The following is an 18,651-nucleotide window of genomic DNA, read 5'->3' on the forward strand; positions in this document are numbered from 1 at the left end:
AGGAAGTTCGGGTTCGTGGACGCGCAGAAGGAGGACATGCCCCCCGAGCACGTCCGCAAGATCATCCGCGACCACGGCGACATGACCAACAGGAAGTTCCGCCACGACAAGCGCGTCTACCTGGGGTAAGGGAGCCCCCCCTGCTGCGTGACACACGGGGGCTGAGCTGAGTCCTCCTCTGCTGCTGGGTCAAAGCGCCTTGATCGTTGGAGAGTGTTTGCAAAGGGCTTCTTGTGTCAGTGGCACGTAGAAAGCGGCTTGATGAGCGTGGGATAGTCGGTTGCACTAGGGTAGCGGTGCAGAAGAGGGCCAGGGAGGGAAGTTGTTGCTTCATTTTAGGAGGAGAACATTACTTTGGATTACACGTTTGTCCTGGGTTCAGCAACCACAACATTGTCTTAGAAGAAGCTGGGGGAGAGCATGAAGTAGCCAGGATACGTTTTTTGCAGGATTAAAAGGCATCATGAGTGTTGTTTGTTGTTCCAGTTGAGAGAGCTTATCTCGTGCATGTCATGATCCATTGCACTGATGTACCATTGCCCATAAACACTCCAGGAACTCACTGTTTTCATTTGTAACGTTCTTAATGTGTACAAACTTTTGGAAGCCAAACTAGCAGAACACTTTTTGGTAGTGCAGTGCATGAAGTACAAGGATAGTGTAGGCAGTACATGGATTTATCACTGGAGGCCTTTATGAACAGGTTAGATGAGCAGTTTCCAGCAGTGAGAGGTGGAGAGGTAATTGTGCTTGTGGCAGCTGGATGGCTTTTCTCTTGAGATTCCCTTCCAACCCTAATTCTCCTTGATTCCGGATTGCAGTGCTCTGAAGTACATGCCTCATGCTGTGCTGAAGCTCCTGGAGAACATGCCCATGCCCTGGGAGCAAATCCGAGATGTTCCGGTCCTGTATCATATCACAGGCGCCATCTCTTTTGTGAATGAGATCCCCTGGGTCATAGAGCCGGTGTACATTGCTCAGTGGGGGTAAGTGCCTTCTTCCTTTGTCCTGGGGGGAACGTGTGAGCAAACACTTGTGCATCCACAACAAAAGTGATCTTTAATGGCCTCTGGGTCTCTGCCAGGTCTATGTGGATTATGATGAGGAGAGAGAAGAGAGATAGGCGTCACTTCAAGAGGATGAGGTTCCCCCCGTTTGATGATGAAGAACCCCCTCTGGATTATGCTGATAACATCCTGGATGTGGAGCCCCTGGAAGCCATTCAGCTTGAGCTGGATCCAGAAGAGGATGCCCCTGTGCTGGACTGGTTCTATGACCACCAGCCACTGAAAGACAACAGAAAGTATGTGCCTCTGGTAGCACAATTCACTGAGCGGGGAAAACCAAATGCACTACATAAATTACTTATGCATAGCAGTATACAACCTTTGGTTGTGTTATGCTGGGCTATGTGTGATGTTGGTGGGGAGAGAAGAGCCTTCCCTCAAAGATGATAGGGAGAATGTGATTGTTGTAAAGCTATACCTCTTGTCTTCAGCAGCCAGCAAGGGCAAACAAGACTTCTCTATCCAGGAAGCTGCTGCGTGTTTAACTGTTAACACTGGTGTTTCTTACCATGCTACAAAGATGACAACCTGGCTTGTCTAGTTGCAGTTTGAATTGTTATTTGCTGAGAGTGCACGTATGTTGTGTGTCAGTTTGGATATGGAAGAAGAGAAGAACTGGAGCAGTCAGTATTTTCTGGGCAGATGAAGTTTGTAGTGGTCTTCAGCAGTCCTGTAGCCTCTCTTTCTGTCTGGAAGGGCCCATGTTTTAGCTGTCCGGGTTGTTTTCTGCAAATGATGGGTCATGAAAGATGTTTGGTTATTTCTGGTCCTTTGGTAAAGGCCCAGTTGCCTTCTGGCTGTGAACTGAGTGCTGTGCTCTGTTGTTCCACAGGTATGTGAATGGTTCTACATACCAGCGCTGGCAGTTCACTCTCCCAATGATGTCCACACTGTACCGTTTGGCCAACCAGCTGCTCACTGACCTTGTGGATGACAACTACTTCTATTTGTTTGACCTGAAAGCTTTCTTCACCTCCAAGGCACTGAACATGGCTATTCCTGGAGGTCCCAAGTTTGAGCCTCTTGTTAGAGACATCAATCTTCAGTAAGTGTTGGGTTTAGGAGGAGAGTGGTCATCTGGGAAAGGGCTTATGAGTTAATCTGTTATCAGGTCTCTGTCCTTGGGTGAGCTATTCCTGGGTCTTCACTCTCTTTAGCATCAAGTCTGTGATGTGCTTGCTGCTCTGGACACTGAATGGTTGTTAGTGTGAAGAGAAGGCTAAAGGAAAAGAGCTGATACCGTGTCTTCAGTCAAAAATGTCCCCCTGCATGCTCATATAACTCTTTTTGTCTCATTTAAGGGATGAAGACTGGAATGAATTTAATGACATCAACAAAATTATCATCAGGCAGCCGATCAGGACAGAGTACAAAATAGCTTTCCCATACCTGTACAATAACCTGCCACACCATGTCCACCTGACCTGGTAAGTGCAGCACCCCCAAGAGCAGGGAGAGGAGGGGGGAGCTGTCGGGATGCTCTAACACATGTTTTGTGTTGCAGGTATCATACTCCAAACGTTGTTTTCATTAAAACAGAAGATCCTGATCTCCCAGCTTTTTACTTTGATCCACTGATCAACCCCATTTCACACAGACATTCTGTCAAGGTGAGTTGCTGTTCAGGAGAGCCACTGGTAAACCCAACTGTGTGGAAGTGATGGGGCTTTAAGCATCTTGGTTGTAACCTTGTTTCTGATAGCAGCACACAGGAGTAAGCACAAGCCCTTTCACTAGTTGTCATTTTAGTCTTTTCCTACTTCTGGAGTTGCACAAAGCTGTCTCCTTTGGTCCCTGTAGGATAAAGCCTAATGTCAAAGTACTATTTTGGAGTCTTCTGATAGGTTATTGACCTTTCTGGTTGCCCTCGATGTATTCATGGAGCTGGCATCTCCCTCGAGTTACCTCCATAACACCTACCTCAGGGTCTAGTAGCCAGAGTTTGCCCTGTAGAATGCTTTTTGCTTCTCTGATACTCAGCACCGTCCCACTTCTTCCATGAGAGCAAAGAAATGTTCTTTACTTGGTTAACTTGGAAAACTGACCTGAGGCAACCAGGAAACAATGTGGTTCTTCTGCGTTTCAGAGTCAGGAGCCGTTACCTGATGATGATGAAGAGTTTGAGTTGCCAGAGTTTGTGGAACCTTTCCTGAAGGATACCCCACTCTACACAGATAACACAGCCAATGGCATTGCCCTGCTGTGGGCACCAAGGCCCTTCAACTTGAGGTCTGGGAGGACCCGCAGAGCTCTTGATATCCCGCTGGTCAAGAACTGGTGAGTGATTTCCATGGGGAAGGGCTGTCCTAGTGATTGTGACATTGTTATCTTGAGTGAAAATTGTCATCTTACAATGAAAAGAAAAACATTCTGTGGTGAGTGGTTTCTAGAGAGTTTAGGAGAGTTTCTGGAGGTGACTTGTGCTCTAAAGAACAGGAGTTATCTGGAACAATGAAGTTTGGTTTCTCCCTAGGTACCGTGAGCACTGCCCAGCAGGCCAGCCAGTGAAAGTGCGAGTCTCCTATCAAAAGCTACTGAAATACTATGTTCTGAATGCTCTCAAGCACAGACCTCCCAAGGCTCAGAAGAAGAGGTACGTGGGGGTCTGTTCAGTGGGGAACTGCTGGTCTGTGGTGGGGATTGAGCTGGTTTGTCATCTCTGCTCTCTCCAGGTACCTGTTCCGCTCCTTCAAGGCTACGAAGTTTTTCCAGTCCACGAAGCTGGACTGGGTGGAAGTGGGGCTGCAGGTGTGTCGCCAGGGCTACAACATGCTGAACTTGCTGATCCACAGAAAGAACCTCAACTACCTTCACTTGGATTACAACTTCAACCTGAAGCCCGTGAAGACCCTCACCACTAAGGTATTGATCTGTGTGCTGTTTTACTTGAGTAAAGTTTACCTCAAGATTGAGTAACTACTATGGTAACACAGGCCATAGTGTCTGAGCTGTTCATTTCTTGTGCAGACTGGCCAAATTGGAGCTGATTCACTCAAAATGTTGTATCAATTCTGGGTTTTCTCTCTTGCAGGAAAGGAAGAAGTCTCGTTTTGGTAATGCTTTCCACCTGTGCAGAGAGGTTCTGCGGCTGACTAAGCTGGTGGTGGACAGCCACGTCCAGTACAGACTTGGCAATGTGGATGCATTTCAGGTAGGCTCATTTTTGTATCACTTTTATTGGTTTTTTTAAGGTAAAGAGGGGAAGTTGAGAGGAGGAGTGGAATGTCTGGGCAGGCTTCTATAGGATGTCACAGTGTTAGAGAGGAGGGAACAACAAAAACATGCAGCTTTGCGTGACATTCTGCTTTTACCCTAGTGTATAAGAATTAATGGTTGCATGAGTCAGTGTTAGGAGCTTTGTATGGCCTAATACACTCTGCTCCTGGCTGTAAAATAAGCCTGAAGCAATTTATATATAGTGGTTATTGTTCTCTCTGACTGTGCTCCCTGTGTTTCAGTTGGCAGATGGTTTGCAGTACATCTTTGCCCACGTGGGTCAGCTAACAGGAATGTACCGATACAAGTACAAACTGATGAGGCAGATTCGTATGTGCAAGGACCTGAAACATCTCATCTACTACAGGTTTAACACAGTAAGTTCCACTGATGGTAACCTTACATAAGCTGAGCAACAAGGGAGGGATTCTGGAGTGTCAGTAAGGGACCTCCTCTTACCATGTCTTTGTTCCTCCAGGGGCCAGTGGGCAAAGGTCCTGGCTGTGGCTTCTGGGCTCCAGGCTGGAGAGTGTGGCTGTTCTTCATGAGGGGCATCACGCCACTGCTGGAACGCTGGCTGGGGAATCTGCTGGCCAGGCAGTTTGAAGGTCAGCACACTGTTTGAATCTTGGATGTGGGAGGAGGTGTGCGTGGTAAGGATTAATACTGCTTACTTGCCAGCTCCAGCTCCAGTTTCCTGTTCCTGCCTGTGGTCTGTATCCATGCCCTATTTCAGTCCCTGTTTTAGAGCTCTGAGGAGACTAGTGCCCCCAGAATAGGTTACAAAAGGAAGCAGGATTCCCTCCTCCATAGCACTATGGGCTCTGATCATCTGCTCCAAATTCATCACTGATGTGGCAGTGTAATTTCTTCAGACATCCTGCACTTCTGCTCACTCCCATACCAAGAAGAAGGATGAGCACTGCCAGTAATGTCAGAACTGCTGAAGTACTTTGCTTTTTCCAGGCCGTCATTCCAAGGGTGTAGCAAAGACTGTCACAAAGCAGCGTGTGGAATCTCACTTTGACCTGGAGCTGAGGGCAGCTGTTATGCATGACATTCTGGACATGATGCCAGAAGGAATCAAGCAGAACAAAGCCAGAACCATCCTGCAGCATCTGAGCGAGGCTTGGCGGTGCTGGAAGGCCAATATCCCCTGGAAGGTAAGTTTCTCACTTGCCCTTTTGATTCCCTCTTAGTATCTCCCAGGTGGAACTGCTCTTTTGAAGGTTCCCACTCCTCCTTTCCTCAAGTTACTGTCCCTCTCCAGGTGCCAGGGCTGCCTACTCCTATTGAGAACATGATCCTGAGGTACGTGAAGGCAAAAGCTGACTGGTGGACAAACACAGCTCACTACAACAGGGAGCGGATTCGTCGGGGTGCCACTGTAGACAAAACTGTGTGTAAGAAGAACCTGGGCAGACTGACCAGACTCTACTTGAAAGCTGAGCAGGAACGGCAGCACAATTACTTGAAGGTACTTCTGTCCTGCCTGAGGTTGCTGAAATTGGTGCTGTTTTCATAGGGAAGCTTTCACTGACTAACGCTCCTGTTGTGGTTCTGCAGGATGGGCCTTACATCACTGCAGAAGAGGCTGTTGCTGTGTACACAACCACAGTGCACTGGCTGGAAAGCAGGAGGTTCTCACCCATTCCTTTCCCTCCGCTGTCCTACAAGCATGACACCAAGTTGCTCATATTAGCCCTGGAGAGGCTGAAGGAAGCTTACAGGTAAGCAGTGGGAAGTGATTGTGGTCTGCAGGGACATACATCTGCACTGGGAAAAGCTTCTGAAGCTGTTTCGTTATCTGGATCCTGGAATGGGCAACATCAGTACTGTACTTGTAAGCTTGGGGATGTGGACTGTGAAGGGTTACAAATCTTGCCTTGATCTGCTTCACTGAACAGTGTCTTTCATCACTTTAATGTGCTGGCCATTAGTTTTTTCATGCTTAGGTGCCTGAGCTGTTCTTTCTCACTTCCAGTGTGAAATCTCGCCTGAACCAGTCACAGAGGGAGGAGTTGGGCTTGATTGAACAGGCTTATGATAATCCTCATGAAGCTCTGTCCAGAATCAAACGACACCTTTTAACCCAGAGAGCCTTCAAGGAAGTAAGTGTCCTGCTGAAAGCCAGACCCTCCTAAAAGTTACACTGTGTTCAGGATCTAAACGGTGCTAAGACTCTGGTCTGTCAGCTGTAAGCCTCAGTTTTGCCTCCTGTGTTTTAGGTGGGTATTGAGTTCATGGATCTCTACAGCCACTTAGTTCCTGTTTATGATGTTGAGCCCTTGGAGAAGATCACAGATGCTTACCTGGATCAGTACTTGTGGTATGAAGCTGATAAGCGAAGGCTCTTTCCTCCATGGATCAAACCTGCTGACACTGAACCTCCCCCCCTGTTGGTGTACAAGTGGTGCCAAGGTTAGTGGGGTCTTGTATTCCATGCAAAAATGAGTTCTCTCTTGGGAGCTTGCTTCCTCCAGGTCCTATTGGGTTTTCATATTTGCAACTTGCAGTCAATGGATATTCCAATCAGAGACTGTATTTTATAGGTTAATACATTTATGTATGTACGGGAGGAGGAGAAGCTCCATAGCATTTGTGGTTGATCTCCATATTTCTATGCCCATTTCTGGATAGACTGGAGGGACCAGAGGCTGAAAAATCAGGCATTGCAGGAGGTATGTTCTGCACTCTGATGTGTCAGATAAAGGGACAAACTTGTTTGTCTCCTCAGGCATCAATAATCTGCAGGATGTTTGGGAAACAAGTGAAGGTGAATGCAACGTGATGCTGGAGTCCCGATTTGAGAAGATGTATGAGAAGATTGACCTGACGTTGCTCAACAGGCTGCTGCGTCTTATTGTTGATCACAACATTGCTGACTACATGACAGCCAAGAACAACGTGGTGATCAACTACAAGGTGATGATTGCCATCAGGAAAAGGGGTATTTGGACTGTGAAACGGAGAGGTTTTGGACCCCTGGGGGATGAGTGGACACAAGATTTGCCAGAGAAGTGATAAGGGAATAAGAAAACCCTTCTGGGTCCTGCTAAAGAGCAGCTGCTCAGATAAGAAGTGTGTGATGGGTCTTGACAGGTTCTCACAATTCCTTTTCACTTCCTCAGGACATGAATCACACAAACTCCTATGGCATTATCCGTGGGCTGCAGTTTGCTTCCTTCATTGTCCAGTATTATGGGCTTGTGATGGACCTGCTGGTGCTGGGTCTGCACCGTGCCAGTGAAATGGCTGGGCCCCCCCAGATGCCAAATGACTTCCTCAGCTTCCAAGACATCGCCACTGAGGTGGCCCATCCCATTCGCCTCTTCTGCAGATACATTGACCGTATTCACATCTTCTTCAGGTGAGACCTCTGGGGCCCTGCTTTCCTCAGGTGAACTTGTGTTCTGGGATCTTGCAGCAGATGCTGTGGAAGTGGGAATTTGTGTGCTCCTGCTCCAGGCTTTTGTTCAGAAAGATCAGGAATACTGGAATTAACAGACTTCCCAGAACAACTGGGTGTCCACATGCCTCCTCTTGCTTTCTCAGTTCACTTTTCCTGCAGCTTCACTGGACCAGCAGAAAAGCAACAATGTCTTATGTTCAATTCTTGCAGCTTTTCCACTGCTAAAATAAGCCTTTTGTGGCTTCCCAGCAAGTGGACATAGAATATTATGTCTGTTCATGGTAAAATAACCCAGACAGTCATGGGTTGTTCTGTGCTAATGAAACTGAAGCTGCCTTAGTGGGAGGGAACAGAAAATGGATAGTTACCTTCGAACATGCTGTGGCAAACAGCACTCCATAAACAGGTCCTTATCTGCCTGGTGTTTTGAGAGGTGGGTCATGTAATTCCAGATCCTCTTCTGTGCATTTCCAGGTTTACAGCAGATGAGGCAAGAGACTTGATTCAGCGGTACCTGACAGAGCATCCAGATCCCAACAACGAGAACATTGTAGGCTACAACAACAAGAAGTGCTGGCCCCGGGATGCTCGGATGCGCCTCATGAAACATGATGTGAACCTGTAAGTGCTGCAACCTGGGAAAAAATAAGTGAGGAGAGGGTGGCCAAAATAGTTGTAATAAATAACTCTTTGAGACTGATAGAAAAGTAAGAAGAGGTGAGGGGTCTGTGCTCTAATTCTGACAGTGAGTGATGGGTGTAAGACACTATAGTGCTGGAAAGCGTTGAGACCTTGCTCAGTTTCTCTTTCTCTTCAGTAACAGCCTGTCACTGGGCACATCTTGTTTTCCAGAGGTCGTGCTGTATTCTGGGATATCAAGAATCGTTTGCCACGCTCGGTCACCACAGTGCAGTGGGAGAACAGCTTCGTATCCGTTTACAGCAAGGATAACCCCAATTTGCTGTTCAACATGTGTGGCTTCGAGTGCCGCATCCTGCCCAAGTGCCGCACCAGCTACGAGGAGTTCACCCACAAGGATGGTGTCTGGAACCTGCAGAATGAGGTAGGGTGAGGGTTTAACAGGGTGGGAAAGCAATCCCTGTGTGGCCTGTACCTGGCATCAAAGCAGGGCTTGTAACTGCCTTGGGGGGGCCTAACAGCTATTTACGAGCTGCATAACTGGGACCACAAATGAACTCTGCATGAATTTTCCTTGCTGGAAGGGATGGGGAATCCTTGGCTGGGGTTGACGGGGGCCCTGAAGGTGCAGAGGTGCTGTTCAGCCTCTTCTCTCCTCATGTTGCATAAATGCCTGATGGCAAGAGCTTATCTTACTGTCTGTATTGGAGAGGGGGCTCCCAGAAGGGAACTGACGGGGCTGTGCTCATGCAGGTCACCAAGGAGCGCACAGCTCAGTGCTTCCTGCGTGTGGATGATGAGTCTATGCAGAGATTCCACAACAGAGTAAGGCAGATCCTCATGGCATCTGGCTCCACAACCTTCACTAAGGTAGGGTGGGAGGAAGATGGGTGCCAGAGCTTTCTATACCTGCTTAGAGAGCAAGCTGAGAACTGATCTTTGCTTTCCTTTCTAGATTGTCAATAAATGGAATACAGCCCTGATTGGCCTGATGACTTATTTCCGGGAAGCTGTTGTAAATACCCAGGAATTGCTTGATTTGCTGGTGAAGTGTGAGAATAAAATCCAGACTCGCATCAAAATTGGTCTGAATTCCAAAATGCCCAGTCGTTTCCCACCAGTGGTGTTTTACACCCCTAAAGAGCTGGGGGGGCTTGGCATGCTCTCCATGGGCCACGTTCTCATCCCCCAGTCTGACCTGAGGTGAGTTACGCTGCTCTAATGCCTGCATTGGTTGAGCGTTCTCTTAGATGCTCATAAAAATATCTTAAGATGGTTGAACTATGCTGTGTTACATGAGATATGTTGCCTCCACAGCAGGTCGTGTCAGTGTGACCTGTGAAGTCCTGTTGCTCCCGTCTCACTCCTGTGTCTCTTTGCTCCAGGTGGTCCAAGCAGACAGATGTTGGCATCACTCACTTCCGCTCAGGAATGAGTCATGAGGAGGACCAGCTCATCCCAAATCTGTATCGTTACATCCAGCCATGGGAAAGTGAATTCATCGACTCTCAGAGAGTATGGGCAGAATATGCCCTGAAGAGACAAGAGGCTATAGCCCAGAACAGGTGGGTTTCTGTGTGCAACCAGATATCTGTGTGTGAGGACAGGCAGTGGTGTGATGTCTTGCTCTGTCCCCGGGTTCTGGAGATCTTGCTGGCCCTGTGGTACATGCCACAGGCTGCCTGCAAAGCTGCTGTCTTACCTCTGGAGAAGGTGTGGACTCTGCATGGCACAGTTTAAGGGAAATGCTATGGCAGGTGGTGTCAGGAGAAGCTGACATCAGACCCATTTGCGGTCACAAGGGCAGGCTTTTTCTTTTGGCTGTTTGACACCAGCATGTTCATAGCAATGGCTGTAGACACTTTGCTGAGCCTCTTAGAGCCTGGCATTTTAGAACCTCTCCTTGCAGAGCCCCAAGGTCTCTATGAATCTGTCATCTCCTCACCTGACATGCTCATTAACGAATTGCTGTAACACTGAGAGGTAACAGAGTGGGGACTTGATTTTTTCCAGGCGTCTGACGCTAGAGGATCTGGAGGACTCATGGGACAGGGGAATTCCTCGTATCAACACCCTTTTCCAGAAGGACCGGCACACCCTTGCTTATGATAAAGGATGGAGAGTCAGGACTGACTTCAAACAGTATCAGGTATGGACTGGGAATTTCTCTGGCTGAGCACGAGGTTCACGTACCTGTTCCAGACAATGTCCTTTCAACTTGCATTATTGTGGGTGCACTTCCTTGTCTGTCTGCTGCAGGAAGAACTTTTAGAGCCATGTGTAGAGGCTGTTGAAAACCAGACGCTCCAAAATCTGGAGCTAGCTCCTTTTGAAGCGTTCGGATGGATTGCAGCCTCTTGGGGAACACCATGCTTTGCACAACTGAGTGTTAAGAGATACTTCTGGAGAGGGGAAAAAAGATCCCAAAACAAACATTCCAAAATCTAAAGCTTTAATAACAGTGGAAAAAATTATTATTTAAAACCACTAATGGTAGCTCTGTAGAAGGTCAGTGCCTGAAAGATAAAAGCACCATCTTAGGTTGTACCCAGTCTGAATTGCATAGTAGTACTGACTGAACTCATGTTGTATATGAGTTGTGTCCTCCAGGACTGAAGGCATGAGGCTTTTCACTTGTTCTCTGACATCATCTTGGTTCCTACAGTGAGTGCAGGCAGGTTAAATGATAGGAATACAAAGCTGCTCACTAGTCTGCTGTTGTCTCCAGGTCCTGAAACAGAACCCGTTCTGGTGGACACATCAGCGCCACGACGGCAAACTCTGGAACCTGAACAACTACCGCACAGACATGATCCAGGCACTTGGTGGAGTGGAAGGAATCCTGGAGCACACTCTCTTCAAGGGCACTTACTTCCCTACATGGGAGGGTCTCTTCTGGTAAGAGAAACCTTGGTGTTGCCTTGTCTTGCAAATTTGGAGCTTAATGGTGCTCCAGGAGGAGTTCTGGGCTTGAGCTGCACATACTCTGTTGAGCCTTTTCCCTTTTTCAGTCATCACTTGGGCACACTGTAGATATAGCTCAGTTAGGAGGGCACCTGGGACTGGGCTATAGCTGAACTTCAGCATGTGAATCCATGGAAGTATCTGCATGAAACAATCTTCCCCATTCCCAGTGTGTGTGTTCCCTACCTCTATTGCTTGTCCCTTACTTCTGCTAAGTGCCATGTTCCACGTCTTATGCAACTGATTGTCTGCCCTTTCAAGGGAGAAGGCCAGTGGCTTTGAGGAGTCCATGAAGTGGAAGAAGCTGACAAATGCCCAGAGGTCGGGTTTGAACCAAATTCCAAACAGAAGATTCACCCTGTGGTGGTCTCCTACCATTAACAGAGCCAATGTAAGTACCTGGAGTTTGTACCTATAGGAACAGAGCAGTGAATTGGTCTAATTCTTCAGAACATCTCTTACAGATGAACTAAACCTCCTTAACAGTAGCTGTGCTGTTCTCTAAACTTCACCAGTTGTATTGCTTGTTCTCACAGCTGCTTTTCCTTTGCAGGTGTATGTCGGGTTTCAGGTGCAGCTGGATTTGACAGGAATCTTCATGCACGGCAAGATCCCCACGCTGAAGATTTCTCTCATTCAGATTTTCCGAGCTCACTTGTGGCAAAAGATCCACGAGAGCATCGTGATGGATTTGTGTCAGGTGAGCAGTTAACTTGGTGTTAACTTGGTTTGTCCCTGGGCAATGCATGTATGGTCCTCATGTAGCAACACCTTGCTGGCAACAGAGATTGTCCCAGGGCTGTAGCTGGCTTAGCCCAATTTGACAGAGAAGAGAAGGAAATGGGATCTTCCTGGCTGCCTGTTTTAGTTCTGTGGTGAAGATGGATTCTTTATTACCTAGGTTGCTTGAACACAGCTCATCTCTGACTGCCTTTTCCCCAGGTGTTTGATCAAGAGCTGGATGCTCTGGAGATAGAGACAGTACAGAAAGAGACAATCCACCCCAGGAAGTCATACAAGATGAATTCCTCATGTGCAGATATCCTTCTCTTTGCTTCCTATAAGTGGAATGTGTCACGTCCATCATTGCTTGCAGATTCCAAGTGAGTGTTTTCCCTTTTCCCTCTCCTTGATCTTGCTGTGGAGCAGAGCTGCCGAGCCTGTCATCCTGACCCAAAGCCTGTATATATCTCTTGGGTACATAGGGTTGGTTTTCTGTGGGGACACACGAGGACATGCCTGGCAAAGTCCAGGGCTCGTTTGGGCAGATGCTTGCAGCACCTCCTAGCACTACCTTTGCAAAACATGAAGACTCTTTTCTCCTGTTCTCTTCTCCAGTTGACCCTTTCTCAGGAGCTCTGAAGGGTTCTTTAGGAAACCCCACAAAGCTGTGGTGTCCTAGGGCCAGAATTTGGAGTGAATTAGACCCAGTTCTGTACCTGAGCTGTGTTCAGTTTGACTTGAATCCTCAGCAGACAATCCCCAGGGGAGATGACCCTCATGACTACACAGTAGAGGAGTAACTGTGCTGCTTTGTTTAAACCTGCAGCTGATCCACCTTGGCTGAGGGTTTCTCTTTACCACTTCTGCATCCAGCTGCTGCAGGAGGACAGTAGTAGAGTCCCTTTTCAGGATGGTTTGTAGATAGTAGCTGGCTTCAGAAACTTATCTCTGTCAAAGACACGTAGTAGCTGCAGGGGAGTTTTGTGCAAGATGAATTTGTCCTGGCTTGCTTTCCCTCTAGAGATGTGATGGACAGCACCACCACTCAGAAGTACTGGATCGATATCCAGCTGCGCTGGGGAGATTACGATTCCCATGATATCGAGCGCTACGCAAGAGCCAAGTTCCTGGACTACACTACAGACAACATGAGTATCTACCCATCCCCTACTGGTGTGCTCATTGCCATTGATCTGGCCTATAACTTGCACAGGTGAGATCTGCACCTTCTGTATTGAACTGTAATTGAGTTTGTGGCCATGTCTTAGTGTGTTTCCAAACTGGGTTGTATCCTGGGGAGAAGGCAGAAGCTGGAGGGGTGCAGGGAATGGAATAAGGCATCTAAGCAGAACTTCCAGGTTGACCCATGTCTGCTCATTCAATAGTAATGATTCTGTTCTCCCAGCTCACTAGTACTTTGTTTTCTGAAGAGATTTCTGTCAGACTCTTCTTGGAGCTGAAGGGCAGGCCTTGTTTCAAGGCTCCCTACAAATGGGGACAGCTGTTCTTCACTTGTAGAGGGAAAGTTCCAAGTCCCAGCAAGCAGGCTTCTGCTCCAATAGACTTGTTAGAGAAGATGCAGCTTTTCTGGGGCTGCAGCGTGTGTGTGCTGTGGCTTCCTGTGGGAGGGGTAGGGAAGAGCCATAGGTGGATAGTTCCAAGGACATTGCAAGAGAAATCAGACCATAGTACTCAGCAGGCAGAAAGGTGCCTGGCTGCTGCGTGTAAAGATGTGTGGCTGTTGTCTCTTCATATCACAGCTGATGGTAACAGCTGGGTCTTCTGTTCGTTTTCTTCTTCAGTGCTTATGGGAACTGGTTCCCTGGGAGCAAACCTCTGATCCAGCAGGCTATGGCCAAAATCATGAAAGCAAATCCTGCCCTGTATGTGCTGAGAGAACGAATCCGCAAGGGGCTGCAGCTGTACTCGTCCGAGCCCACAGAGCCATACCTCTCCTCCCAGAACTATGGAGAGCTCTTCTCCAACCAGATCATCTGGTTTGTGGATGACACCAATGTGTACAGAGTGACCATCCACAAGGTGAGGCCAGAGGGTGTATCTCGGAGAAAGGACCCTGTCCTGTGCTCAGGGTGGTTGTAGAGGCTTTATCTCCCTCTACTTCTGACTTTTTCTTGTTTTCTCAGACTTTTGAAGGGAATTTGACCACAAAACCCATCAATGGAGCCATTTTCATCTTCAATCCCAGAACTGGACAGCTCTTCCTGAAGATCATCCATACTTCTGTGTGGGCAGGACAGAAACGTCTAGGACAGGTAGGGCCAGGCTGCTGCTGTGCTTTGGGCTGGGAGCTGAGGGTGGGATCTGACTGCTTGGGACACTCACTTGAGCAGAAAACATCATGAGAATCTTCATCTTCCTGCTTCTTAACAAGTGTGGAGCTCCAGTGTCTGGTGTGTCACGTTCTCAGGGAAGCATTAGCATGGGATATAAAAGACTGCAGGCACTGATGTTGCAAGGTTTTTGAGGCTCTGAGGTGTAAAGGGCTGATACCTTCAAGCAGGGCTTGAGAAACAGTGCTGTGCTCACTGTTACAGCAAGTCACACTGCACTTGGCCGTACATCCAGTGCAGTGAGAAGACTCTCAGGTGGCAGAGCCAGGGAGGTGGTGCAGGCAGCTGGTTCTTGTGAGCCAGTCAGGAGTAACTGAACTCCAGGAACAGGAGCTGTGTGAGCAGTAAGAAGGAAGTGCTGGGTCTTGTCACTCATCTGGAACAAGACATAAATTCCAGGTGTATTTTTAGAACTTGGCCTGAGTCTCTCTAATTCCCATGGAGACACTGCTGTTAGCAGAGAGAGATGTCTCTAACCCTGCTGTCTGTCTGTAGCTGGCCAAGTGGAAGACTGCTGAAGAAGTGGCTGCCTTGATTCGATCGCTGCCTGTGGAGGAGCAGCCTAAGCAGATCATAGTGACACGGAAGGGCATGTTGGACCCGCTTGAGGTAAGAATGCAGAAGATGACAAGACAGTCCTGAGGTCCTGTGAAGGACTTGACCTGGACCGACGTTCTGCAGTAGTTGTGAGCTAATTCCTCTTCTTGATAAACCCCAGGTGCACTTGCTGGATTTCCCCAACATCGTGATCAAAGGCTCAGAGTTGCAGCTGCCCTTCCAGGCCTGTCTGAAAGTGGAAAAGTTTGGAGATCTCATCCTGAAGGCTACTGAACCCCAGATGGTTCTCTTCAATCTCTATGATGACTGGCTGAAAACCATCTCTTCCTACACGGTGAGCACAGCATGCCTGGGCTGCATTTTGCTTTGCCCCTGATACATGAGGCAGGAGCCAAAGCTTCAGAGATCCCTCACAATTTGTTGCTTGGGAGCACTTGGCTCTGAGTCTGCCTGGATTTTCCTTCAGGTTGATTCCCCTGGCACTTCCATGTGCCCAGAGTGCTGGACAAGGGCCTTGTGTATTTGTTTTCCTTTGTTCTGAGTGCATCTCTCTCTCTCCTCCAAGGCATTCTCTCGTCTGATTCTGATTCTCCGGGCGCTTCATGTGAATAACGATCGAGCCAAAGTTATTCTGAAACCAGACAAGACAACCATAACAGAGCCTCACCACATCTGGCCAACCCTGACAGATGAGGAGTGGATCAAGGTGGAGGTGCAGCTGAAGGATCTCATCCTTGCTGACTATGGCAAGAAGAACAAGTAAGCCACTGTCCAGCTGCAGTGATCCTGGCAGCTTTTCCTTCCTGCTCTAAAGACTCTGTGAACACAGTGCTGTTTAGGGAGAGTAGAAGACTTTCAAGGGCCTCTTGCAGTGAACTGTCAGCTTTGTAGGCAAACTGGTTACTGCGGAATCACAGACTGGTTTGGGCTGGAAAGGACCTTAAGATCATCCAGTTCCAACCCGCTGCCATGGGCAGGGAATCTCACACTAGGCCGTGTCGCCCAAGGCTCTGTCCAGTCTGGCCTTGAACACCGCCAGGGATGGAGCATTTACCACTTCTCTGGGCACCCTGTGCCAGCGCCTCAGCACCCTCACAGTAAAGAACTTCCTTACATGCAGCCTGAACTTCCCCTGTTGTAGTTTGAACCCATCACCCCTTGTCCTATCACTATACTCCCTGATGAAGAGTTATTATTAATTGCTTTCTAGTAAAGCAGATAAGAATGTCTGCACCAGTTCTTTACTGACCTGTGCATCGTGTGATTTCATCCCTCATGTCTATAAAGCTGTGGTCTCATTTTTCACAGAGCCCCAAGTGGATGTTCTGAGCTTGTGCTTGAGTGAGAAGGGTCCAGGCTGTGTTTTGACGTGCCTCACTTGGGCGTTTTTTCTCTTCCAGTGTGAACGTCGCATCCCTGACACAGTCAGAGATCCGAGACATCATCCTGGGCATGGAGATCTCTGCCCCCTCGCAGCAGAGGCAGCAGATTGCAGAAATTGAGAAGCAAACCAAGGAGCAGTCACAGCTCACGGCCACCCAGACCCGCACCGTGAACAAACACGGGGATGAAATCATCACCTCCACCACCAGCAACTATGAGACCCAGACTTTCTCCTCCAAGACCGAGTGGCGGGTCAGGTAGGCAAGAAGGCAGGGCTCTTGTGTGGTGGAGAAGGTTGGAGAGCTCAGGAAGGGATCTGTGCACCCTCTAATCATCCTATTTCCCCTTCACAGAGCCATTTCGGCTGCCAACCTCCACCTGCGAACAAACCACATCTATGTTTCATCAGATGATATCAAGGAAACGGGCTACACGTACATCCTGCCCAAGAATGTGTTGAAGAAATTCATCTGCATCTCAGATCTGAGGGCCCAGGTGAGCATGCAACGAGTCTGTTACAGTTGTACCCCCCTCTGCTGGGGCACACACCATCCCTGAGCAGCCAGGAGCTAGTGGGGAGACAGACACTGACAACAGAGCTGAGCACACGAGTTCTAGGTGGCTCCTTGTGGCCCAGACTTAAGGGGAAACTCAGCACTGAACAAAACTGAGATGTTCCCCTGTAGTGAGAACCTGTGGGCTGAGACATCTGAGGAACTAAGGGCTCTCACACAGTTACACAGAGGTCTCATCTGGGCTTCTGAGGTTGGGTGTCTCTGTTCCTAGATTGCAGGTTACCTGTATGGAGTGAGCCCTCCTGATAACCCCCAGGTGAAGGAGATCCGGTGCATTGTGATGGTGCCCCAGTGGGGCACACACCAGACCGTGCACCTCCCAGGGCAGCTGCCACAGCATGAGTATCTCAAGGTGAGTTGAGCCTAGCCTGATCTGGGAGCAGGTGAAGGGAAGCCTTTGCTCCCTGTGGTCTTGTTTTAAATGCTTTTTATTCCTCTCTCAAACTCTTTTTGTCAGGAAATGGAACCTCTGGGGTGGATTCACACCCAACCAAACGAGTCCCCTCAGCTCTCCCCGCAGGATGTCACCACCCATGCCAAAGTCATGGCTGACAACCCCTCCTGGGATGGGGAGAAGACCATCATCATCACCTGCAGGTGAGAGGCAGAAGGCTTCTTGTGCCCTCTCTGCCAAGCTGCAGTGCTTGGGAATATGCTGAGGTCTCAAAATCTGTCAAAAAGGGAGCGTTGCCTCATTCCTGGCTTCCCTGTTCTGCCCTAGATCAGTCTGACTTCCCCCATCTCTTCTTCCTTCCAGTTTTACACCAGGCTCCTGCACGCTGACAGCCTACAAACTGACCCCGAGTGGCTACGAGTGGGGCAGGCAGAACACGGACAAGGGGAACAACCCCAAGGGCTACCTCCCATCCCATTACGAGCGGGTGCAGATGCTGCTCTCCGATCGCTTCCTCGGCTTCTTCATGGTCCCAGCACAGGGGTCCTGGAACTACAACTTCATGGGTGAGCTGCACCCCTGGGAGAGGGGCAGGAGGGGGGACTGGGGCCCCCCAACATGGGGGACATGGAGCTATTGGAGCGAGCCCAGGGGCCACGGAGCTGCTGCGAGGGCTGGAGCAGCTCTGCTCTGGAGCCAGGCTGAGAGCTGGGCTGGGGCAGCTGGAGAAGAGAAGGCTCCTCAAGGGGACAGCTTAGAGCAGCTCCAGGGCCTAAAGGGGCTCCAGGAAACCTGGAGAGGGGCTTTGGACAAGGGATGTAGGGACAGGCCAAGGGGAATGGCTTTAACCTGCCAGAGGGGAGACTGAGATGAGCTCTGAGGCAGAAGCTCTTCCCTGTGAGGGTGCTGAGGCGCTGGCACAGGGTGCCCAGAGAAGCTGTGGCTGCCCCATCCCTGGCAGTGTTCAAGGCCAGGTTGGACACAGGGGCTTGGAGCAACCTGCTCTAGTGGAAGCTTCCCCTTCCTTAAGCATGATCTGCTTAAAGATTGTCTTGTGAGGGTAAAGGGCTTCCTCAGGCTCCCCATCACTGGTGGAAGCACGAGGCTTTCAGGTGGGTGATGGTCTTTCTCTTCCAGGTGTCCGCCACGACCCCAACATGAAGTACGAGCTGCAGCTCGCCAACCCCAAGGAGTTCTACCACGAGGTCCATCGTCCTTCCCACTTCCTCAACTTCGCCCTGCTGCAGGAGGGGGAGGTCTATTCCGCCGACCGGGAGGACCTCTACGCCTAGTGCTGCCCTCGCCCCGGCTCCTCGTACTGTTGATATTCAACAGCGTGTGTGTTCTGCGTCCCCGTTCCCGCACAGCC

The 18,651-nt window shown here is 49.2% G+C and overlaps 1 protein-coding gene across 1 annotated transcript; it reads left to right on the forward strand.

Moving 5' to 3' along the window:
* Positions 1 to 3: 3 nt before the first annotated feature.
* PRPF8 (pre-mRNA processing factor 8) lies at positions 4 to 18,647 on the forward strand (the record flags this gene model as incomplete). Its single annotated transcript, XM_010017410.1, has 41 exons — positions 4 to 125; positions 822 to 986; positions 1,085 to 1,303; positions 1,900 to 2,112; positions 2,369 to 2,494; positions 2,572 to 2,677; positions 3,154 to 3,344; positions 3,541 to 3,660; positions 3,740 to 3,929; positions 4,099 to 4,218; positions 4,526 to 4,660; positions 4,762 to 4,891; positions 5,250 to 5,446; positions 5,554 to 5,760; positions 5,850 to 6,013; positions 6,268 to 6,394; positions 6,512 to 6,704; positions 7,021 to 7,208; positions 7,415 to 7,653; positions 8,170 to 8,316; positions 8,548 to 8,758; positions 9,088 to 9,204; positions 9,290 to 9,537; positions 9,720 to 9,899; positions 10,348 to 10,483; positions 11,063 to 11,232; positions 11,560 to 11,689; positions 11,852 to 11,998; positions 12,241 to 12,401; positions 13,043 to 13,234; positions 13,824 to 14,061; positions 14,166 to 14,294; positions 14,868 to 14,981; positions 15,091 to 15,264; positions 15,496 to 15,689; positions 16,331 to 16,570; positions 16,667 to 16,808; positions 17,100 to 17,240; positions 17,346 to 17,485; positions 17,646 to 17,848; positions 18,420 to 18,647. Coding segments are annotated over 41 exons (6,861 nt in total), but the record flags the coding sequence as incomplete, so codon positions are not given.
* Positions 18,648 to 18,651: the final 4 nt, after the last annotated feature.

This window comes from Nestor notabilis, unplaced genomic scaffold (assembly GCF_000696875.1).
Source record: "Nestor notabilis isolate BGI_N333 unplaced genomic scaffold, ASM69687v1 scaffold19256, whole genome shotgun sequence".
Classification (NCBI taxonomy): Eukaryota; Metazoa; Chordata; class Aves; order Psittaciformes; family Psittacidae; genus Nestor; species Nestor notabilis.